The 25,042-nt window shown below is 40.7% G+C and overlaps 2 protein-coding genes and 1 non-coding gene across 3 annotated transcripts in view; 1 reads left to right on the plus strand and 2 right to left on the minus strand.

Moving 5' to 3' along the window:
- Positions 1–3,837: 3,837 nt before the first annotated feature.
- On the minus strand, positions 3,838–7,858 carry Cisd2 (CDGSH iron sulfur domain 2). The gene is made up of 3 exons (XM_019061748.2): positions 7,617–7,858; positions 6,881–6,966; positions 3,838–5,150 (listed from the first exon to the last, which is right to left on the minus strand). The coding sequence occupies exons 1-3, from the start codon at positions 7,711–7,713 to the stop codon at positions 4,953–4,955; spliced, it is 381 nt and encodes a 126-aa protein (XP_018917293.1). The 5' UTR covers positions 7,714–7,858; the 3' UTR covers positions 3,838–4,952.
- A 382-nt stretch (positions 7,859–8,240) lies between these two features.
- UBL3 (ubiquitin like 3) overlaps positions 8,241–25,042 on the plus strand; it is a 200,464-nt gene continuing 183,662 nt past the window's right edge. The window contains exon 1 of the mRNA XM_072304020.1: positions 8,241–8,653. Coding sequence (XP_072160121.1) covers positions 8,618–8,653 — 36 coding nt within the window. The 5' untranslated portion in view covers positions 8,241–8,617. The remainder of the gene's footprint in view (positions 8,654–25,042) is intronic.
- Positions 11,132–11,204, minus strand: TRNAR-CCU (transfer RNA arginine (anticodon CCU)). The gene has a single exon. It is a non-coding gene; the product is annotated as a tRNA-Arg (tRNA).

Here is a 25,042-nt window from a genome sequence, read left to right on the forward strand (position 1 = left end):
CTCCAAGCTCCTCAACTGAGGGCGCCTCGCTTGTTTTTCATGCACCGTAACTTAATTCCAGCGTTACCCATTATGCCGATGATGTAAATTACTAATTTTTATCGCGACATTGTCAAATTTCCGAAAAATACTTTGATTATTTAAATATGTTACAACGTTGCCATCTTTAAAATATGAGCTGCGCCCTTACCTTCTCTGATCAAAGAGATTCGACGAATGCAGCACAGTCGTTTCACGGTCGCTTCAGGCAAATTCCAGTGTGCATTTCATCATATTTGTATAGTTTTTTTTCGCTGAAAAGTTGGGAAAAGCCCGGTCAGAAATGTTAATCAACCTGCAGTTGATACAGAGCCTCGTGTGGTAGGACCCAAAGCTTGTAGATAATATAGACTGCGCTAAGCAGAAAGGAACCAAGCCACATCAACCGTGGCCAAATTTAATTTGGCGATTTAACTTTTTACATGAATACGATTTTGCGGATTTTTGGGGAAATTTTCAGTGAATTTTCTGCATTGTTCGAAGCGAATTCCTTAAAATTTCCATAAGAATTCGCTAGGACGTTCCCTTCTAAAAAAATTAAATTGCCTGATTAAATTTGGCAATTGCTGATGTGGCTTGGTTCCTTCCTGATCAGCGCGGTCCATATGTCTTACGTTACTGATTGCTTCAGGATCATCGAATCGGAGCACCAGTGGACTATAAGTTCATGAAAAAGAGGGGCCCCACGTGGACCGAAAAAGAGGGGCCCCACGTGGACCGAAAAAGAGGGGCCCCACGTGGACCGAAAAAGAGGGGCCCCACGTGGACCGAAAAAGAGGGGCCCCACGTGGACCGCGTTTATAGCAGAAAGAAACTAAGCAACGTCAGCTATTGCGCCAAATTTAATAGAACAATTTAATTTTTTACGAGACAACGTTTGTGCGGATTCGTTTAAAATTGTTAAGGAGTTCGCTTGGTGGAATGCGGAAAATTTACTGCAATTTTCAAAGAAAAAAAAAAAACAAACACCGCTTAACCGTTTTTGTTAGAGATGAAATTGTCCAATTTTTATAACTAGGTGTACACCTCGCAGTGTAGGCAATTTGCACAGCGGATCGTGTGTGGTTTGTCAAAAGTGTAGTGTTTGAAGTATTTCCACGCTTTTGAAGGCGCTACCATTGGTGCAGCGGACACGCCTTTCATTCCCGCGATAATTCGAATTCGGGGCGTCAGCAAATAAAATGGTAGCAGAAAGGAACCAAGCCGTATCATCTATTGCCAAATTTAACCGGGCAATTTCATTTTTGCAAGAGAACATTTGTGCGAGTGCCTTTGAAAATATGAAGGAATTTGCTTCGTACTATGCAAAAAATTCACTGAAATTCGCAAAACAAATCCGCACAACCGTTTTTATGTAAGACACGAAATCGCCCAATTCCATTTGAAAATAGCTGATATGGCTTGGTTCCTTTCTGCTTAACGCGATCCATGTGTCTATGGCGCTCACGAGACACCGATGTGAGACTACACATTCACGGATAAAACCGCTCAAAATTACGATGGGCCGTAATTACGATGGATTATTGAATTGTTATCAAATTACCTCATTGATTAACAAAAATTACCCACTATTCTACTGCCATGCTAAGATAAAACGCCGTATTAGCCATCGAGCGTTGCCAAATTCCTTTTCGTAAATCACGAATTTACGGGAAAATTTATGAATATTTTCCTTCCAATTTTTCAGATAACTTTGTTCGCAATTTCACTGAAAGTTCCTGAAAATTTCAAGGAACAAATATGCATGACTTTCCTCAAAAATAAACATTTTATCGAAGGAGGTTTGGCAAATCTCGAATGTTCATACAGCGTTCTTCCTTTAGAGCACGGCAGTCTAAGTCGCAGTCTTCTTACTCTAGCGTTGAAGTCTCCGTATGCAACGGCCGACAGACAATACTGCCATGCTGAGGAAGAACGCCGTATGAACATTCGAGAGTTGTCAAATTTCCTTCGATGATATGTTCCTTTTTGAAGAAAGTTATGAATATTTTCCCTCGACATTTTCTGAACTTTTCGGTCGAATTGCGAGCAAAATTAACTGAAAAATTGGAAGAAAGATATTCATAAGTTTGCCAGGAAATTCGTGTTTTATCAAAGGAGAGTTGGCAACGTCTGAAGGTTCACACGGCGTTTTTCTTTAGCACGGCAGTGTTGGCCATCGATATGTTTCATTCACCAACATGGTTTTTAGCAAGGTTAGCTCTGCTGCAGTGGTATCGGGAATAGTTACAATACATTTGTTTTGATACTGCGAAAAAAACCTCCACATTTTAGAAGAATTGGATTGCATTTCGCAAAAAGGAACCACTAGCATTGCAAGGTTGCTAAGATTGTGCAACTTCTTTTGTCTTGGAGGAAAAACCCGATTATCCATTAATAGTTTCTACTTTACTCGCTAAAAACTGTAAATTTAAGACAAAAATTACCATATAAATTTCATAGTTTTTCATGATTTCCGCAATTTTATTGCAAAGGATGAAGTTGCACAATCTTGGCATCATTGCAATGCTATCCTTTTTGCAAAATGCAATCCAATTTGTATCCTTTTACTTTTACTCGAGCTCCATAGCAATGCTTTAAAATATGCGTCACAGACTTGTGTGATAGATTAGTAGGACTGGCACTGTGCAGCCTTACATTGCAGACGCCTTCAAATAAGTGCACACGCAACAAGTTATACAAATCTCATTTAAGTGGGCTATTCTGCCGTGTTAAGGAAGATCGCCGTATGAACATTCGAGAGTTGCCAAATTTCGCTCGATAAAATGTTCATTTTTGAGGAAAATTATGAATATTTTTCATTGACATTGTTAGATCAAATTATGAACAAAATTATCAGAGAAATTGTCAGACAAATATTCACTAATTTCTAGGAAAATTCATGATTTGCCAGGGGAAATTTGGCAACGCCTGAAGGCTCATTCGGCGTTCTTCCTTAGCACGGCAGTATTCGGCCGAGTAATCCCAATGCTGTCAAGTGTTCCTCGATGAAATGCTTAAAATGGAGGAAAGTTATGAATGATTTTCTTATTCTAAATTTTTAAATACTTCATATCAAATTGATATTAAAATGCTCAGATAAATTAGAAGGAAACGACTCATGTGTCGAGAACGATTTGTGTTTCATTGGAACATAGTTCATGCAGCCTCAAACAAAAATATCAGGCACCCTTCCAGCACTTTCCAAGGCCGCGCAAACCATGCAGAGGAAATTTAGCAGTGGCTGAAGGACAATGTGGTGATCTCTTTTGGCGCAGAAGTATTGTAATTGTGGCTGTATGAGCTTGTTAAGTCCTTAACTACAGTCCAAAATAAAAACCTAGAATCTTTCCGGGGACTCTCATCAGTACTGGCTGCACTGGCCGTCTGGACAATATAAAATAGAACATCACGAGACAGATTTCCATAAAAAAAAAGGTCGCATACAAAATGCGTATAACACAGTGGCAAGGCGCAAAATCAACTATCGATATTTCCTCATTTGAAACTATGGTAAATAATAGATTATTAATGTGTGTAAGAACACCCTGTTCATCGATTCTTTTCCATAGGGTCAAATAACAGATAAATCTGTAATAATAGTACAGTGCAACAAAAAAATGAATATAGAATTAAAATTTCAGGCAATCAAACTGCAATTTTACCAAAACGATCGATCGTTTTCATTACGGGACCAAAAAGTATATAGTTTTACCATTCGCATGTTTTCGGACATTAGCCAAAGCTTTTCACTGTCAAATGTAGCAGCTTCAGAAGATGAAGACCCGCAAAGAAAAGAAGAAAGAAAGCTTACACTAATTTAACAAGTAATAAAAATTTATTTAGACCATTATGTACTTTTCAGCTCATAGGGAGGGGGAGATAGATTTTATAAAAAATGCTTGATGAGGGGTACAAAGAACATGTGATCAGTAATAACCCAGTTACATATAATGACTCCTGTCATTCTGCGGGTAGAAAAAAAGCAAATGCATACATAAAGGTAAAAGTTAAAACTAAACTACAAACTACAGGAATTGATGTTCAGTATTTAGTAATTAACACAGGTACTACATCTTTTTTGGGGTGTAGAAGGAGAAAGTCCCCGCTGGGATGGACAGATGGAGAGGTGTAATTGTAAAACCCTAAAAAAAACGATAATTTACAATTTTTACTTCAAATTAAAATAGCAGATTGGTGTGGAGAGTCTTGACACGCTGACAGGACTACCCAATATATAGTTGTTTGAACAGGTAATTGGCGCATTAGTGGGACTGGGTATACAGTTGATAAGATAACAGCCTCTCGTTTCTTGCTGAAGTTCAGGCCTTATCAGCAGTATGATAGTTGAACTTTACATTCACCGATAAAAGACTACTAAATGCTCTTTTCACTGGGGCAGATAAAAATTGAGATGTTCTTTGTAACAATAAAAACAAACGAGACTAAAGAGGGAAAGTAATAAAGTAGGTACTTCAGAAAACTGTAGAGCATTGACTTGTTTTAAACCGTTAATAGTATGAGGTGCATCTAATCTGCACTAGGTAAAACAAGAGATTATCACAGAAATTTTGAGACCGATTCAGTTTTTTTAAAATTCTTTTGTAGTTCAAAGGGGAAAAATCAGGGGATTCTAGGGATTACTGACCTAACTCCGAAGAAGTTACACTCGATTTACCAATCTAACTAATTACAATATTAAGAAAAGGACAAGCAAGTAAATTATTTTTTTATGGGACGATCTCAACATTACATGTAGTAGAACATCTCAACATGAAACTAATCACAAACTGTGTGTCATTTAATGAGCAATATAACAGATTTACGTGAGGGCGCTCAGTGATATTGGGAGTAATGAATATGGGACTATTACAAAAAAAAAATCAATTGAGAAAAAGAAAACTATAGACAACTTAAACCCTTAATTTTTAACCCTACTTGCTTTTCTTTGACAGCACTAGAGGGCCTACGTTATCACCAGTTTCTTTGTTGTGAGGTCCGTGAGCACCATCGCATAGGGGGAATTTCTTACTACGCCAACATCGGCAAAATGCAGTTTGTTCTCCAAGGTCTTCTATGTTAAGACAGTCAACTACTTTTGATGAGTCTTTCTTTATACTGGGATTAATTGTCTGAAACAAAATAATTTAGGCATTAGATTGATGATTTTACAGCCATTGTTAGGAGACTCCTTGACTTAAAACAACAACAAAGAAACATCTTATTTTCTATCTTAACTCAGAGAGTCCCGCAAATATTTTTAGTCAAACGGCATGCAGAATAAAACCTTCTTTTGAGGGTAATGCATTCGAGTTTAAAATACCCTAACACCATTGGTGAATAATTTTTACAAACACTGTGAACAAAGGTTCCAGGTATTACCTTCAAGAGGGCTGGAAAATGTATCAAATTCCTATTTTTAAACCTCAATTAAGGGGCTTGGAGGACAAAACACATAAAGTAAAGTTTTTTTGTAAAAATTGAGATATTAATGATTTCGAGTGAAACTAGGCTTAATGAATAATCTGAGAAAATTTCGCTCCCAAATTTAAATTTTTAAGGCATCAAAAAGTCAGTTTGAACTTTCTTTTAGCCATAAGGATCCATGTAATTTCGAAAATTTAAACATGTATTTCTGAAAGTAGCAAAAATTGCACTCATGCGCCTTGTCTTCCAAGCCCCTCAATTGGAATGTTCATTGTAAATGACACAGAACGATGGAATAAAGAGGGAATAAAACAGAAATGCAACTTTTCAAAGTGCAGATTCTTCTACTTTATATGGCACTCTTGCCTTGCAGCAAAATTTCAGATCTACCTCACAAAAGAAAATTCCCGTTAAAAAAACCCTTTTGAAACTTGCTTTACTGCCAAAGATTTGCCCTATGTTCGCAGAGAACTGCAAATTGCCAGGTCATGCCTTTTTGTTTGCCCTCAACGGATTGCAAGACTAAAAATATACATCTCAATAGTGGCGTTTTAATTATAATGACACATATTTTACGATGGAAATCTGCCCAGGCTTCATGATGACCTCCTAAGTAAGCACAACTGACTTTTAAACGCTAGTACCAATTTCTCCAAAAAAGCACATAGAAAGATTTAATTTGGAGCCTAGGTCTTAAAAAACATCATACCTAAGAAGAACAATCTTTTATTGATATGTTCCTTGTAGATTTTATGATGTCTTTTGAAGTTAAGCTTCTGAATTCATACTCAGGAAAACGGATCGAACTGTGTGGTTTAAAATTTTCATGCAGAGAAGTAAGCTCAAAAAAGTTGCCATGAATTAAAACTCATTAGATTAGAGGCAGAGTCCACGCAGAATGAGTTCAGGAGAAGATTATGTGAAGTCAATTTAGTATGAAAAATAACTGGAAGATTCAAGATGATCTGTTGCAGTCTAAAAGTTCGTGAACTTAATTGGACCACGTTTAGCAGAAAGGAACCAAGCCACATCAGCAATTGCCAAAATTAACTCAGCAATTTACTTTTTTACAAGGGAACGTTTGTAAGGTTTCCTTAGACAATTTTAAGGAATTCACTTCGTACAATGCAGAAAATTCACTAAAATTTGCACAACCATTTTCATGTAAAAAATTAAAATTTCCAATTAAATTTGGCAGTAGCTACTGTGGCTTTGTTCCTTCCTGTTTAACGCGGTCCAATTGGCAAGGACTCTCAATTTTCGACATGACGGATTGAAATATAAATGCAAACAACAAAACTGCTGTCTCTGATCGAGTATTAATTCTGGTGCGAGCTCTAACTCAGAAATTGTTTTATGAAAATCAGCGAGTAAGAAGACTTATCTCAACTACATAGAGTCCTGAAAAAGAGGTACTCAAAAAATCAAGACTTACAGAGTTTGGCTTCAGAAGTTTGTAAGCGGCATAGGAGCTACCTCCGACAAAGGCGAAGAAAGGTATCAATTTACCCCAGTCCTTAACTGAAAGAAAAATATAGGCAGATTAGTATTGAGCGTGAAAGTAAGAGTGGTAAAAAAATACAGGGATAGTTACTTCCATCTTACAATTAGTCAAACACAGCTTTTCAACATGTGCTAGGTTACATAACTTTTTAAGCAGTAAGTAAACCAGGATAAGATATGGCAATGGATGGGAGGATCTAAGAATTGTTGCTAGTTCGGAAACATTCAGCGATAAATATGTAGAAACAGGAGGGAGAATAAGTATGTATTATTTCTGCAAAGATATATTTTAGTAAGTTTCTGTTTCGAGCACTTGTCATAGAAACAGAGAAATTTTCAGCAGGTTTGGAATTTCACGCCTGTTGGGTCACAAGAGGCATGACTGTGCTTGCGAAGACTGATGAATCCAATACCACCCATTCTAGGTAAATGATGGAATCTGTAACGCTAAGTACATGGCGGGCACATTATAATGACGCAACCATGGAAAACTACAAAGCCCAAGACTTGAAAATCTGAAATGCGGATGATATTCATGGTTAGGAGTTTCAAATCCATACAAAATTTCGCAACACACTGCGATATTCGGTGGAAAAGGATGAATTCTGATCAATAACAATGAAGTAGAGAAGCAAGAAGTGTGACCTCAATGCTGAATTGATACTCACTCCCTAGATAGAACCAGCCTCCAAGAGTTGACGGTATTGGCAAATCAACCAGGTAATTTGGGATGGAAACTTTCACTATGTGCGCGACCGGTTGCATGGTGAAAAATTAATATTAATCTCGGAAACTAAAATTGTCACGGCACTTCACTTTAGACGATGTGACTCCAAAATTTTGAGGTTAGAGGATGGAAAAGCAAAAGCTCAAAGAGCTGATAAGGCGACGGACGAGTTGCGTATCTCCGTGCTCCTGGAACTTATGCAATCCAGTACATTTTTCAGAGCAGGCCGGAGGGGAAAGGTTGTTGACGGCGTTGATAATTTCCGTCATAATCAGTATAATTGCTGATTTAAATTTTTTGTAGGATCATGGCGATCTATAGTTTCAATTTTCCATGGTGTGAAGAAATAAAATTATGGAGAATTACCTAAGTTTTGAGGCAAAGCATATGAAGTTATGAACTAAAGGTAAAGGTAAATTCAGCGCCGCGCCGTAAGCTGGTGCTACTGTCTAACGGTGATTGAACGAACTAATGTACATTCACAAAAATGGCGCATGCGCAGTAGCGCTTACCGTAGCTTACGAAATCCGCCACCAGTCCTTCGGCGCTGCTGTTGCAACATCTTGCTCCCACAATTCAGTGCAATTTTCGCTTGCAGAGGAAGCACGCGTGCCGCGTTCGTGAATCGGGCAAATTTTGTGTTTTCCATCTCTGTAATGAGTGTTGTTATTATCGACATGTTTTGCAAATTATGAAATTTTTTGTGCCAAATTCGAGCGTGGTGAATGAAAGTGCGTGCTTATCGTGGGGCTTTGCGTCGACATGGCGTAAAGGCGATGTGTGTTGTTTATTATTGTAGTGTTTTCAAGTGTTGTTCATGACCTGGGGTCTGTGAAACATACTACTTTCTCTGCCTTCGGCTGGATGCTTCTTTTCCCTTTGGATTTCACAAGCCTGCTTCTGGCCCTCTTTTGATCTGCGTTTCAGAAATACACTCCAAATATGAGCACAATGATTAAGACCATTCCTGCGGATAAGGTAAAAGATACTTATGATCAGATGTTACACCCTTTGCCTAACCATATTTTCTTCCTGAAGACAGGTTTCATCCTGCCTCATTTCTGGTCTCATTTCTCCTTCGTGAATCACTCGCCTCAACTATGATCAAGTCCTCTGCAATATTCTCGTCTGCCAAAATATTCATTTTTAAATCAGTTTCATGGATTTTATATTTGAATGCGTTAGGACTGCAGTTCAATAACAACATAATTATGCACATGCACTTAGATTTACTCACCTTGTAGTCTGATGCAACGATTCCAAGGCCTGTATTTGTTCACCAACTGCAAGCATGTCTGTAAACTGCCTCTGCTGCCCTTCATATTACAATAGGACAACTTACTTACAGCTGCAAATAAGCTAATCGTAAAATCATTTCTCTCTACCTTGTGGGTATTGTGATTATGTTGAGATTTGTCAGTCTCTTATTGTGTAGAATGTGAGTAAACTCTGCCGGATCTCAATCTACTGAACTAGACGTTATGGTTTCTCCAACACATAGTAAATTCAAAGAAAGCTCTATTCCTCTCAATGTGATAAGATTAGCACAGAGGTGAAATAGCTGGTCAAGGAAACCTCTTAACTTAACATTCTTACTGCCCCCAAGCACATAAACATTAAGTATGATCCATTCTGTATGTTTTGATCCTGAAGACTAATGCATGGTGCCGAGATTATTAAAGGGTATTTTTCTTTGGACTGTGGAGGATTGTAATTGAATCAACAAGCTTCACTTTTTTACAGTCATGTGCAGCCCTAACCTCAGCTGCAATGGTGAGAGGCCAATTCATTGCGTTCCTTGCATTCTGTTGATAAAAAGAATCTCCTGTTCTTGAGAACCAACTCTCTTTTCCTGACCATTTTGTTTCGAGGAGCTAGCACAATAAGATACGATCCAGTATCACATGTGTAGTCTGAATAATTTCAGCTATTCCTTCATGAACATCCCCTAAATACAAGCTCTCAAAGAAACTACTTCCTTAATCAATTTAAGTTTGTTTAAATAGCATTCATTTTCAAATACCACTCATGAGAATTCTGCGCCAGAACCAAAGATGTTTAACTCCGCCTCATCATACCCTCAGGCTTTCCCAGACTATTCTTTTTTTTAAGCTACTGTGTTCCAAGTCCAGCACTTGTTTAAAAAGGCAACTGTGTCATTTACCTTTTACTGGGTCAGGCGTAGCATTCCTACATTATTTAATCTTGCTTACTTTGCTACATGAACTCAATTGTTTTGATAGTCATTTCTTACAAAGGATCAGTTATCCAAGTTTCCTTGATCAGGGTTCACTTCATTTAATGCCTGCTGTTGTCCCTTAGTGCCACTGAGATTGTGGGTGCTGTAAATATACTAAATTGTAATTCAAGGAATGATGCAGTTTTTCGTGTGAATCGTGAGCATTGACTTGCCAGTTTAAAATGGCCCATTTTGAATACTGTTGTTGTGCTCGAAGTAGGGTGTGGCTGTGGCATACAAAACAGCCACAGCATAAATTTTTTTTCTTGATTAAATGCGATATCATTGCTCCTACCTACACAAGGTTGGTGAAGTAGGCAATATTCTTCTCATTTTGAATAAATTTTAGACTCGGTGGTATGGTTTACAGTATGTTGGATTTGATTGCTTTTGATTTTTCTATGAATTCCAAGAGGAGGTAGAATTAAATTTTAAAGTAACTTTAAGCTATGACCTCAGATTTCCTACAGCCCATTTGCCTTGAAAGCTCTCAGCAACTTTTCATTCTTAAATTTAGTCCAATGTAAAGGATAATGAGCTTCAAAAAGAAGAAACTCGGCCACTTTACCTGCAAACCAGTTTATTGAAATATCCTTCTTACTTACAGGCTCATACATTAAACGTTTCTCATCCGAATCCTATTTTAATTCTCGTGGGGGTGTAAATTGTATGATTCCCTCCCCTGGATTCGGAGGGAAAAATAATCGTTGGTACCCCTTACACTTTTGGAAAAGAAAAAATCGTGATCCTTGTATCCCCCTTTGTGAATGAGATATGAAATTTTGCAAAGTCGCAAATGAGCAAGGTTTTCTCTCTCCATCCGTGTCAATTCAGTATGTACTCACATTTCTGTGTTATTTTTTCGAAATTCCACCGTCCTCGTGAATTTCTTTAACTCGCGACTTGGGGAGAACTTTTTGTTAGTGGGCTATTGTAACTCAAGATTTTATGAAATCGCGCTAAAGTTATCCCGTTTGAGACTGCGAGTATCTTTATCGGGAGGTTTTTAGATCTGCGCTACGTATAAGAATTAAGAATGCCGAAAAATACACGGCGAAATTCGGTAGCGCGTTTATTGTGCACACCTTTACTGAAGTTGCGAAAGCGCGCGATTTTAGCAAATTTCAATCAGGTTTGTTATCATTCGTATGAACACAATGTGCTCTAGATTTCATCTGAACATCGTTCATATTGAGTGGCGGGATTAAAAATTAGGTTACCCCTGGTGGGACTCGAACCCACAATCCCCGGTTTAGGAGACCGATGCCTTATCCATTAGGCCACAGGGGCGGTTGGGAGCGAGGTCAGAAAATTCCCATTATGATCAGTCACAACTTCAATTAGAGGGCTAATCTCGTATTATTATTATTATTATTTTTTTTTTTCTTGTACCTTATTTGCGTTACTCAGTTCTTAAGGGGGAGGAGGGGGGGGGGGGGTCAGTGGGGCTTTGATGGGCCCATGAAATCGGATGGAAATCTCAATTCAATTTTTCAATTTATTTATTTTCTTCAGTTTAAAATGTACAAAAATAGTTACAATCAACTTTACTCATCCGTGAGTTTAACTCGTGTGGATGAGCCAGTTTTACATTTTTAATTTAAATTTTTAAAACTATATTACAATGTTAAATACCATAAACAAATTTGTATCAAAATAGGTTACATTTGTTTTGTTCTTTTTAATTTATCTTTCTGGGTTAGATTTAATGGTTGACTAGGCCCTCGTTCTAATTTCATTTGCTTTCACGTACCAGCTCAAAAATTTTTATTACAGAAATGAGTTAGGCACAATTGGATTGCACTTTGCGAAAAAGAACCAGGAGAATTCCAGTGCCGCCATGATTGTGCAACTTGAATCTATTATCAGATCTAAGGTAGATTTTTTTTTTTTTCTTTTCATTGCGTTACCACTTCACCTAACGTTTGGCAATTTTTCAGAACTTCGTTGCGTTTAAGAACACACCCCGCGGAATTTAACAAAAAATCTGCCTCTTCAGGAAGATGAGTTTGAAATTCTGATTTTCAGCGTTTCGTATATTATGGACGGTCCCTTACTAATAAAGGACATTATTCTGTCGTCTTATTGACGGCGGCTCCAATTAGCGCATGCATATTCTGTGTCCGTACCCCTTCCCGAAAAGTTTCATTGTGTGTAGCTCATAACCAGGAAGGGGGGGAGGGGGGATGTACAAGGCTGAGTACCTCTGATGAATGCCCGGCTCAGCGGCGCAGTGTCGTATTATTTGATCCAGTGTCGTGGCGAGCTTCGCGATCTATCGATTGATCTGCCATTTAAACCTATGGAAAAGGATCGATGAACGGAGTACACCCAAATAACCGATTCTTTACTACGGCTTTAAATGGGGATTTATCGATTATCGGTTTCCAAGGGCAGTATTTCAGGATGCTCGTGTCATCTCGGAAACAACAGGGATAATTCAGTCGCCAGAGACCGCATGAGAGAATTATTCTTTTCTTTCCTATTCTCCTAATTGAAAGTATAGTCTGCCGTGCTGAGGAAAAACGCCACATGAGCCTTCAGGCGTTGCCGAATTTCTCCTGGCACATCACTAATTTCCAGGAAAATGTTTGAATATTTGTCTACCAATGGAGAATTTGCAGGTGTCTGAATTTGATGAATTCCGTATTTGAATGGACGCTACCAAGTGAGTTGAACACGAGGATACCCTTGATTTATAAATTGAACAATTATTGGAGGAGAAATGACAAAATTATCTATTCTGCTAAAATACATGCGTTTATATGGGAAATGCCGCCAGATGACGTCACTAGGCGGCGCATTTTCTCCCTTTTAAATCTATTTTTATACTATTTCCCATAGCCAAAAAAAAGTATAAAAAATACTGCAAAATCAGGTCTTTAGCACTTTCAGACGAGGCAATAAAAATTTTGCGTGCAAATTCTCCATTCCTCAGATTACTTTGTTTGTAATTTGACCTACAACTTCTGAAACTTTCAAGGGAGAATATTTTTAGTTTTCTGTAATATTTATTTTTAATTAACTGTCCCTCCAAATTTTCAAATAAATTTTTTCGCAATTTTACCTGAAGTTCCTGAAAATTTCAAGGAGGAATATTCATAACTTTCCCCCAAAATAAAAATTTTATCGAAGGAAATGTGGCAACTCTCGATTGTTCGTACGGAGTTCTTCCTTAGCACGGCAGTATTAGGTTTTGACGAGGTTATTAGGCTGTCTTGCCTAACAATAACCTAGCATGAAAATGAAAAGTACACTTTTCATGTAATTGAAATAAGATCAGTCGGTTTTTAATCATCCAGACGATTTCTAGGAGTCTTTCGGACGATTAGTGGCAATTTGACGATGAACGGAGGCTTCTTTCAATAAAATTTACCGGCATTGGCGGATCCAGAAAATCGGCAACATTGTCTTTTCTCCATTTAAACCTATGAAAATGTATCGATTCTTGGAGGGGCTTGGTGCTCCGACAAGAATCGATTATTTAGTATAGGTTTAAATGGAGACAATTCGGTGTTGCCAAATTGCTGGATCCGCCTCTGTTTACCGGTCAGAAGCTTCCGAGCCCGTTGTCTCAAAACTTCACTTTTGCACTTACTGCTCTCTTCGCTAATACTGCAGACTGGTTCGAGTAACCCACCCACAGCTCGCTCCCTTTCTTACGCATCTGATTTTGTTGACTCTGAATGGTTTCACCATAGAGGCAAGCCTGGGAACCATGTCGTACAGTGTCGTGGCGTGCTTTGCGATACATCGATTCGCCCACCATTTAAACCTGTGGAGAGGGATCGATTTACAAGATGTGGGCAACGGACTCCCTAATAATCGATTCTTTACCATAGCTTCAATGGGAAATATCTTTGGTCGATCATTCACACTTCGCCAGTGGTGTACGTACGCGGGCTGGGAATGTTGCGCAACATTTTGGCAGAGGCCAAGCAACGTTGCAAGCCCGTCGTCTAATCATCGCCGAAGAGTCGTATTTTGAGCCTTGAGCAGATACATCGGACTAGAGTCCCTTTATACTGAGAGTCAAGACAATGCGAATCCATTTCTGATTGGTTGACCGGATTTTAGGCCTTCACAGTGTCACAAACGGGAATAAAGATTACATTTTCACCGATTGCAAAGATTATAATCTGGAATGGACCGAGGAATTTCGGGTTCGCCAAGGAACAAACGGAATGAGAGAAGGAACGGAGAAAGGAATTTAAGAATGAGCCGATCAAAGATTACGAAAAACGTTCAGTTTGTGTAATCTTTATTCCCGTTTGTGACTCCATGAGGGTGTTGTCTTGACTCTCATTATAAAGGGACTCTACATCGGACTTGTTATCCGGCCCGACTGACTCCAGCGCCACCCTTGCCAGGCATAATTTCACGGCATTTTCCCCTCAAAGGCGGATCTAACAGGCTTGCCAGGGTGTCTACTAGTCCAGAAATAGTACTGATGTTTTAAGATTCTTAAGAATAGCACGCGCAGAAGAAGAATGAAAAGTGTTGATCAGTGGCGTGGCGTGCTTTGCGATATATCGATTGATTTGCCATTTAAACGTATGGAAAAAGATCGATTATCAGGGCGTTCGCAGCGAACACCTTAGTAATCGATTCGTTACCATAGCTTCAAATGGCGATATATCGATAATCGATCCTTCACGCCACGCCACTGGTGTTGATCGAAGTTACGGCGTTTTTGCTGTGGACGGCCGAATTCGTAGTCCCCCGTACGAAGGAACGTAACTCCATTTCAAGGTTGCCAAATTGGGTCAAACAATCAATTTCTTTTACAAAAATGTACCGGTGCAATTTTATCCAAACTTCCCCTGATTTTTGCATGGAATATGAGGAAAAATCAGCGCAATTTTCAGTTAGAAATGCTCAAGATTCTCCTATGGTTAATGTGTAATGGAGATGTTGCATGTGTGAGGAATTTGCGATTTGACTGTTGATTCTTTAGTAAAAGTTCGGGAAAAACACGATGGTGCCACTGGTTTTCTCTGAAATCATCTCCCAAGCTCAAAAAAAGCTCTCAACTTGAAGCCAAATAGAGGAGATATCCCACGCTATCCTGAGAGTCCACCTCTACATCAAGACAAACTCTGCATCCAAAGATAGGGAGCAAATACATTAGCAGTGTTGCCGTGATATCAGTTTTGGAGTCCCCTAAATAAAGTGGCAGCCCTCAGCCCTGTCAATGTGTTTGCTTCCTATCTTTGCATGGAGAGTTTGTCTTGATGTAGGGGTGACTCTCAGGATAGCGTGGGATATGCCCTCCATTTTGGCCTCAACTTGAGAGCTTTTTTTGAGCTTGGGAGATGATTTCAGAGAAAACCAGTGGCACCATCGTGTTTCTCGCGAACTTTTACATAAGAATCAATGGTCAAATCGCAAATCCATCACACATGCAACATCTCCATTTTCGAGGGGAAATTTGGCAACAATGAAATGGAGTTACGTTCTTTTGTGAAGAAAACGACGAATTTGAGTCACGCTCTTTCACCTGGGAATCCGAGAATTTTATCAACACAACCGCTGGCACTTTTAACGCCTTGTATTTTTACCGTTTACTCGTCAATTTAAGGTTACAATTTGGCAACGCAGGGCACATTGCGCGGGCGTCGAGGATGCTCTGATTCCCGCGAGTTTCGGGCGCCAATTTAGCACAGAACCTGTGTTGTCAACTCGGCGAATTTTAAGATATCCTCCGTTACGATGACGGCTGTTTTGCCGCGTGAACTGGCAGCAGCGCGGCGGAATGTTGGCACCGGCAGACAGGGTGGCTTCGGTCGCGAAAAGAGGACATGCCGACATATTTTCGTCGAAGATTCTTTTCGAGGTTTTTGCCGCGTGCAACACGAAGTACAGGGTCCCTGCAGATCGGCCTCTGTCGCGATGACTCGAAAACCTATTTCCCGACAGAGGTGATTCCAGCATGTTGGCAACACTGTTAATACTCCATATGAAGCCATTGAATATATCGATTCTGCCTCGCTTGGAATCGATTGTTTTACATGCGTTTAAATGGAGAAAAAGAAGTGTTGTCAACCTTCAGGAATCGCCACTGTCTCCCGATCTCGATGTCCCATCTCTAGCTGTAACCTGCGTTACAGGGGAGGGAGGGGTTTTATTTTTTTTTTCGCCTTTTATGAACGGCCTCGTACTGCCGTGCCAAGGAAAAACGCCGTATGAAGATTTGAGAGTTGCCAAATTTCCTCCTATTGCATCCTATATTTTTGACGAGAGTTATACATATTTTCCATCGGAATTTTCAGATAATTTAGGTCTGGTCGCGAATAAAATACTGTGAAAAATTCAAGGAAAAGTGTTCACAGATTACCCTGTCAATTTGTATTTTATCTAAGAAAAGTCGGCAACGCCTGAAGGCTCATACGGCGTTTTTCCTTGCAAGGCAGCGCAGGGATGCAGAGTGTTCTCGATCACGCGATCATGAGAATTGAGGAAAGCTGTGAAAATCGTGGGAGGCTGTAAAAATTTGTAAAAATCAAGGAAGACTTTCCGTAAATTTTGGGGAAGGCAAATTATAAATTGGGACAGCTAAGAGCTTTCTGCACTCCTGTGGCAACGGAGGACATGGTTGCCGAGCCTACGTTACGAAGGTGTCTAAAAGTCCGGAAATAGTACTGATTTTTTAAGGGTGGGTCGGAAATACTGAAAAAGTGCGGAAATTTCGCAAGAAGTCCGGAATTTTGTTTCATTTTTTTGGCATTTTTGTCGCAATTTGAGCGAAAAAGGAAAATTTTTCGAATTTCGTCATATGGAGGTACTGAACAAGTTCTGAATTTTTCTGATCAGAAGGTACTGAACTTTTTGGGAATGCTCTGAAAAAGTACTGATTTTTGGCCGGCCTGTTTTAGTAGACACTCTGGTTACGTAGGAAGGGCGGCAGAAACTTGCCCTTGGAACCAGTGGCGTGGCGTGCATTGCGATAAATGGAGTGTTGTGCCATTTAAACCTAGGGAAAGGATCGATAACGAGAGTGTCCGCAGCGAACACCGTAATAATCGATTCTTTACCACAGGTTTAAATGGCACAACACTCCATTTATCGCAATGCACGCCACGCCACTGTCTCGGAACCCCGATGGACCCGCCCGGGGAAACGTCTTATTAAACTTGATCTCGTGAGAAAAGGGGATGGAAAGGCACGCATCATCCCCAACCCGGCCCGGCGGAGTCCGAACAGGAGAAGATGCAGTCGGGAGGGGCGGGCGACCTGGCACCAGTTTTTCTCGCCGGAGAAGGATGAAAGATGAGGGAAATGTAATTAGCGGAGAAGGTATCGTCTCGGCTCCGCGGCGGGCGGGGGGAGGGAGGGGGGCGGTGCCCCGAGATGAAGGGGGTGTCTCCGACACAAAATTAAACATATTGGTAATTGTTACCCCGGCTCGTCAGCGTTGTCTTATCGAACGTTATCTCGCTAGAGATCGCTTCTCCGTTCTGCCGTGCTAAGGAAGAACGCCGTATGAGCATTCGAGAGTTGCCAAATTTCCCCGAATAAAACATTTATTTTTGAGGAAAGTCACGAATATCTTTCCTCGAAATTTTCGGATATTTTCGATTAAATTGCGGAAAAAATTGTCTGAAGAATTGGTAGAAAAATTTTCCAGGTAAATTCGGTGTTTATTGAAGGCAATCTGGCAACGACCAAAGGCTCATAGGGTGTTTTTTCCTTCGATAAAATGTTTATTTTTGAGGAATGTTATGAATATTCCTACTTTACATTTTCAGAATCTTAAGGTGAAATTGCGAACAAAATTATGTAAAAAATTGGGAGGTAAATATTCATAAGTTCAACAGGAAATTTGCGTTTGATCAAAGGAAATTTCGCAACGCCTGAAGGTTCATACGGCGTTCTTCCTTAGCACGGCAGCATGGAAGAACGCCTTATGAGCATTGTAGCATTGCCGTATTTTTTTCAGTAAAACAAGTTTTTTTGAGGAAAGTTGTGCGTATTTTTTCTCGAGATTTTTAGCTAGCAGGATGTCTAGCATCAGGATTTTCCAAAATTTCCCGATTTTACCTATCAGGATTTTAGGTCAATCAGGATCGAATCCCGATTTCATCAGGATTTGAAGAAAAATCGGTCGTAAAATCAGGATTCGAAAAAAGTTGGCTGTCCGATCGGATTTTTTTCGTGAAGTTTAATTTTTCTCCGCAAAAAAATCAGGATTTGATGAGGATTTGAAAAAATATGAAATCAGGATCTACCTAGCAGTCAAAAATCAGGATTTCCCAAAATGAAAAAAACTAGACACCCTGGTTAGGTATTTTAGATTAAATTGCGAACCACATAGTCTGAAAAATTGGAAGAAAATATTTACAATTTCCTGAATAAAGTCGTATTTTATGAGATGAAATTTGGCAACGCCTGTAGGTTCATCTGGCGTTTTCCCCTAGCATGACAGCGTTATCCAAAGGTGCTTTTAAGCTACGAACTTTTTCAGAGTGATTTTAGGGGAGGATAAATACAAGATATATATTTTCTTGGTTAAGGGTAGGCACCTTTCGGAGACTGTATCCCAAAGCATTTCCCTTGGAAACTGTACGAAATGTCGACGGTGAACTTACCAAACCACGTTTTTCGGTTTGCATCGCACAGAGGATCGAGTCAATCAGAGAGGTTGGACATGAAATTTTTGGCTAAAACTGTAAATTTTAATATTTATTTCGTCACATTATGTAGGAGAAAATCTCACGATGGAACCAATGGAACCACTTTTAGAACCTCAAAGCCTTGTATGAACGGAGTTATAAGCGTTTAAAGTTCTAAATTTTTGTCCGACCTCTCTTATTGACTCAATCCACTGTGCGATGTAGCAGACTTCGTGTCATATTTTGTTTTTTAAATGAAAAACTGATCAGCGTCACCTCTTAAAAATGTCGGTGATTTTTCTACTTCTGTGCGTGAAAAGTTTTGCAAAAAATCAGATATTAGTGATACGTCTTCATCATAATAGGGGTTTGAAGGACAAGGCGCATAAGTGCAGTGGCCTTGATCGATTAATAGCAATGCTAAGATAGGGATTTATCGATTGCGATCATTCGGTAACGATTCAACAATTGACCCGCTGTGGGCTGATTATTGATGTTGATAGACGTAGCCTTAGACGAAGGAGACATAGGGAGTATGGAGCGATCCTCTTGGTTGAAGAGGTTGGTTCCTGTAGACAAAGAGAGAAAATGATGGACTAACTATAGGGTCTCTCGTGGGTCGCCGTCAGTTAAGTTACTACGTGCCTCATTTGTCCATTGCAACCGCTTGCTTCCACCAATAAGATCCCTCCATATCCCTTTTGTCTGTTTTGTCTATAACTTTGTCTATCAATTTCAACAATCAGCCTGCCTCTGTCTTTTTAACGCTTTTCGGATTCCCTTCGGCAACCTGGTGCGCCGAAGAGGGTGAGGCCGCGTGATGGCGACCAGCCGGTGCGGCTCAGTTCACGGTGTTGCCAGACCGCACGAAAATCCGAAAAACCAGTCATTTTGAAGCGGGAATCGAATGGATACTTGGCAGCAGCGGGGGTCGGTAGAGGCGGCAAGTATAGCGGAGAGAGACTCGATCTGTTCTGTGCCGCCGGGCCCAGCTGCCAAATTTCGATGACCTCGTTCTCACACCGATATCAGAACATCTCTCCGTCAAAAAGAATTCACTGAAAAAAAATATCGGTGTATTTACTAAGAAATGGGTAAAATTACCAAGATTTCAGGGTTCTATTTGATCCCAGTTCTCTCTTGGTAAAATTACCATTTATGGAATTGGTAATTATACAGAGAGATCTCGGTAAAAGTATTGAACTTTCTCGGTAATTTTACTGGACCTTGGTAAAAACGCCAATATTTTTTATAGACTGGTAGAATTACCGAAATAAAATGGCAAAGCCACCGGGAATTGATTACCAATAAAAGTGGTATTCTTACCTGAAAAAACAGTAAAAATACCGGTTTTTAGGTAAGTTTACCAATCTGTCTTAGTAAAATGACCAACAATCGGTAAAAAGAGTGAGATGGTAAAGGTACCAACAGACCTTGGTAAAAACGCCGAGAACTTTTTTTCAGTGAAGAAAAAAACCAAAACATCCTAATTTTACCTCAGTTTAAAGTGGTAGTTAGAGTTTAGTGTTGTTTTGCTCTTTTTTTCGAATGGTGGTTTGTCGCAAGCGAAATACAAAATACGAAAGAAAACGCACGGCGAGTTTTGTAAATTTGAAGATAGGTTCGCACTTTATGCCGTAAAGTTTGTCAAAGTCATAGGACTTTTCTTGTTTTGTAATTTTTTCAGTGCCAGATCATTGTAATGCCTTTAAAGGACTCATTTCCAAACTTAGCGTAGTGTAACTTTTTCGAGGTTGTCATATATTGTTTTTTTAATAGCAGGGCTGCCATGCAATCCGTGGATCGGGTGATCGGTAAGGAAATTTTTGAGAAAATGAGAAAATTTTCGTCCGAAACCAGGGTGTCCAGCGACCGGGAGAACCGGGTAATGTCAGGGAAATCAGGAAAATGTCAGGGAATTTTAGTTTTGAAAATGCTAAACACCCTGACATAGAAAATACGATTTTTTGTTGTTGTTATAAACCAAGGAGTCTCTATGTAATGGCTGTAAAATCGTCAACCAAATGCCTAAATTCTCTTGTTTCAGACAATTAATTCGCGGTTTTCGGCCGGTTTAGTCAGGGAATTTTAGTTTTGAGAACTAGAAACCCTGATACGACTCTTTTTCTTCTTCTGTTGGTGGTCTAATGCCTAAATTATCCTGTTTCAGACGATTAATTCCCGGTTTTCGGCCTCTTTAGTCAGGGAAATCAGGGAATTTTAGTTTTGAAAACTAGAAACCCTGATAAAACTTTTAGCGCTAAGTAAACTTTTAAGCAGAGGCGTAGCTTTCGACTGCGAGTCTAGAAACCCTGATACGACTCTTCTTCTTCTTCTTCTTCTGATGGTGGTCTAACGCCTAAATTCTCTTGTTTCAGACAATGAATTCCCGGTTTTCGGCCTCTTTAGTCAGGGAAATCAGGGAACTTAAGTTTCGAAAACTAGAAACCCTAACACGACTCTTATTGCTAAGTAAACTTTTAAGCAGAGACCAAGCTTTTCGCTTCGAGTCTTGCGATTCCTCATCATTGAAAAAGTTTGTAAAAGTCAGGACTCGGCGATAGCTTTCGGTGGAGGGAGGCTTCCTGGTCGCCGCGCTGGGAGTCTCACTTTGGTGGCGGTGCGATCCATCATGCCTCCCCCTGGCCCGCCCATCGAGCCCGCACGGCGCGCCCCCCCCCCCCCCTCCCCCCCACCAAGGCACCTCCGATCTTCGGCGTCAGGGATGTTGTGGCCGGATTGCCTCTCCGCCATCGAAACATATCGTTTTTTTTCTAAAAAGGAGTTTCGAGGAACCAAAGCGTATGCAGGCGTATGATAAGTTCGCATAGTTGAAGCTCCGCGCGCCTTCATTTCAGGAGGTAGGCAAAAGCGGGCTCACCGGAGCCGTAATAGTGGTATTCATGTTTGTCACCATTTCAGTACTGACAGCAATACTGCCGTGCTGAGGAAAACGCCGTATGAACATTCTAGAGTTGCCAAATTTCCTTCGATGAAATGTTTATTTTTGAGGCAAGTTATGAATATTTTTCCTTGGAATTTTCCGGAACTTTAGGTGAAATTGCGAACAAAATTATCTGAAAAATGGGAAAGAAAATATTCATAAGTTTACAGGGAAATTCGTGTTTTATCAAAGGAAATTTGGCAACTCTCGAATGTTCATACGGCGTTCTTCCTTAGTACGGCAGTATCAGCATGTCTCAGGGTGGAAGGCCCATACGCGACTCGAAACTAGGTGTACACTCCGTCAGGCGCAGTATAGGCAATTTGCACGTCGAATCGTGCGCGGTGTGTCAAAAGTGTAGTGTTTGAAGTATTTCCACGCTTTTGAAGGCGCTATGAATGGTAACCCGGATTCGCCTTTCATTTCCGCGCTGATTCGAATTCGCGGCGTCGGTAAATTTAAACTATTAGAAGCGCACCCTTCACGCTGTGAACTTTAGAACTATCCCTTCATGAAACATTTATTCCTGAGGAAAGTTGTGCATATTTTTCCATGACATTTTCGAATATTTTAGATTGAATTGCGAAGAAAATTATCTGAAAATTTTAAAAAAATCACGATTTATGCGGTAGGTAACCTTGAGTTTTATCGGAGGAAATATGGCAACATCCCAAAGCTCATACGGCGTTCTTCTTAGCGCGGCAGATTAGATGGAGGCTCTTGGGGCTGATTATTGTTGGAATCGATAGACAAAGATGACAAAGGGAGTCGGGAGCGATCCTATCAGTTGAAACAGGCGCAGGTGGTTGTTATAGACTATGAGGGAAAATGATGGACTAACTACAGGCACTCTTGTGGATTCTGTTAGTTCGTCCATTACTTACCTACTCTGTCCATTGCAACCACCCGCTTCCACCAAAAAGATCGCTTTATTTTAAGTTTGTCTTCTTTGTCTATAGCTTTGTCTATGAATTTCAATAATCAGCCTGAAGGTTAGACGACTGTGGCTACCCCAGGGTGTCTACAAGTCGGGAAAAAGTACAGATTTTTTAAGGGCGGTCCGGTAGTACTGAAAAAGTGCGGAATTCCGCAAGAAGTTCCGGATTTTTTTTCATTTTTGTCGTAATTTGAGCGGGAAATTCAAAGTCAATAAATTTTTCGAATTTTGTCACTTGTGGGTATTGAAAAAATACTGAATTTTTCTGTTGAGGAGATACAGAATTTCTTGGGAACTACTGAAAAAGTACTGATTTTCGGCTAGCGTGTTTTAGTAGACACCCTGCTGCTACCCATTTGAGTCCCTTTATACTGAGAGTCAAGACAATCTGAATCCATTTCTGATTGGTTCCCGTATTTCAGATGTCTGTGAAGTTAGCACCCCCACTTTTAAAATTCAAAATTTTCTCTTTTGCTCATCATTGCTCATCATTTGCTCACCTCGAAAATCGCTTTCATTTTTTTTGCTCAGGCATGTACCCCCCAAAAATCGAACTTGAACTTTCAGAGAGGTCATTGACCCTAGCACCCCCACTTTGTCCGATTGAGCTGAAATTGGTGTCAAACGACGCAGGATCATTTGCTCACCTTTGCTCAGGCCTTAGTTTTCGTTCCTGACCTCCCCCTTCCCCCTCAAAATGAAAGGCGGCATTTTGGGGCACATCAAAGGCAGCACCCCCACTTTGTCCGATTGAGCTGAAATTGGTGTCAAACGACGCAGGATCATTTGCTCACCTTTGCTCAGGCCTTCGTTTCCGTTGCCCGAATCCTACCTCCTCCCGAAAACGAATGGCGGTTGAACATGGTCGGGGCGCTGCCTTTGATGTGCGCCGAAATGCCGCCTTTCATTTTGAGGGGGAAGGGGGAGGTCAGGAACGAAAACTAAGGCCTGAGCAAAGGTGAGCAAATGATCCTGCGTCGTTTAACACCAATTTCAGCTCAATCGGACAAAGTGGGGGTGCTGCCTTTGATGTGCCCCAAAATGCCGCCTTTCATTTTGAGGGGGAAGGGGGAGGTCAGGAACGAAAACTAAGGCCTGAGCAAAGGTGAGCAAATGATCCTGCGTCGTTTGACACCAATTTCAGCTCAATCGGACAAAGTGGGGGTGCTAGGGTCAATGACCTCTCTGAAAGTTCAAGTTCGATTTTTGGGGGGTACATGCCTGAGCAAAAAAAATGAAAGCGATTTTCGAGGTGAGCAAATGATGAGCAATGATGAGCAAAAGAGAAAATTTTAAATTTTAAAAGTGGGGGTGCTAACTTCACGGACATGTATTTCAGGCCTTCACAGTGTCACAAACGGGAATAAAGATTACATTTTCTCCGATTGCAAAGATTATAATCTGGAATGGACCAGGGAATTACGGGTTTGGCAAGGAACAAACGGAATGAGAGAAGGAACGGAGAAAAGAATTTAATAATGGGACGATCAAAGATTACAAAGAACGTTCAATCTCTGTAATCTTTATTCCCGTTTGTGACTCCATGAGGGGTGTTGTCTTGACTCTCAGTATAAAGGGATTCTATGCTACCCATAACCAGGAAACGTCGGATCTCCGAAAGTAAAAGTTTCATCGACGGACACCACTGGAGGGTCCCATCAGCCTCCGCACCGCTACACCTCGATCCGTCCGGGTCGAAGATGGATGTAGCCGCGGTCGCCCACCGGCCATCGCGTCACCACGCCGTAAACTTGGCAAGGGTGCGGAGGTGGGGGCCCCTCTGAACCCTCGGGTGCCCACCGCGGCCGCCACCTACGAAAAGAGCGGGGCCGAAGCCGCGCCGGCAAAGCGATTAAAAAACCGAAGCGAGAGCCGCAGCAGCGTTGCCGTGTCGCACCGGGAAATCCCCGCTTTTCGCGGGGAAGTCCAGGTGTGGCGGGTAAGTCCGGCAACGCGGCAGGGACGGAGGTGAGACCTGGACTGGACCCGGACCTGGAGATGATGAGGTTGCCTCCCCCCGCCCCTTTCACTCCCCCCAACCCACCCCCTCGACCGCCCTTGTCCGCGACGGACAGCGGCGTTGCCGGGTTTGGCCGTTTTCTGGGTTATTCGCGATGGGTCAGTTGTTGCCGTGGTGAGGAAGTACACCGTATGAAGTTGTGAACATTCGAATCAGTGCAGGGTGTCAAGCATTAGGATTTTCCCCGATTCTATCAGGATTTGAGGTCAATCAGGATGTAATCCCGATTTCATTAAGATTTGAGCACTGGAAAAAAAAACACATTGGATCTAGAGTCCAGACTCTTGGGAACATTGACAAGAAAAAGGACTCTTGATTCAATCAGATTTAAGCTTAAATCAAAAGGAAATCCGCTCAAATTAAGAGGCTTGATTCTTGATTTAAGCAAAAATCCGATTGAATCAAGAGTATTTTTTCTTGTCGATGTTTTTAAGAGTCTGGACTCAAGATCCAATGTGTTTTTTCTTCCAGTGAGGAAAAATCGGCCGTGAAATCAGGATGTTAGAAAAGTCGGCCGTCCGTCCGGATTTTTTTATCGAGCTATATTTTGTGAAGTTACATTCGCTCAATCATTCTCCGGAAAAAATCGAGATTTGATCAGGATTTGGAAAAATT

The sequence above is a fragment of the Bemisia tabaci genome, chromosome 9 (genome assembly GCF_918797505.1).
Source record: "Bemisia tabaci chromosome 9, PGI_BMITA_v3".
NCBI classification, from domain to species: Eukaryota; Metazoa; Arthropoda; class Insecta; order Hemiptera; family Aleyrodidae; genus Bemisia; species Bemisia tabaci.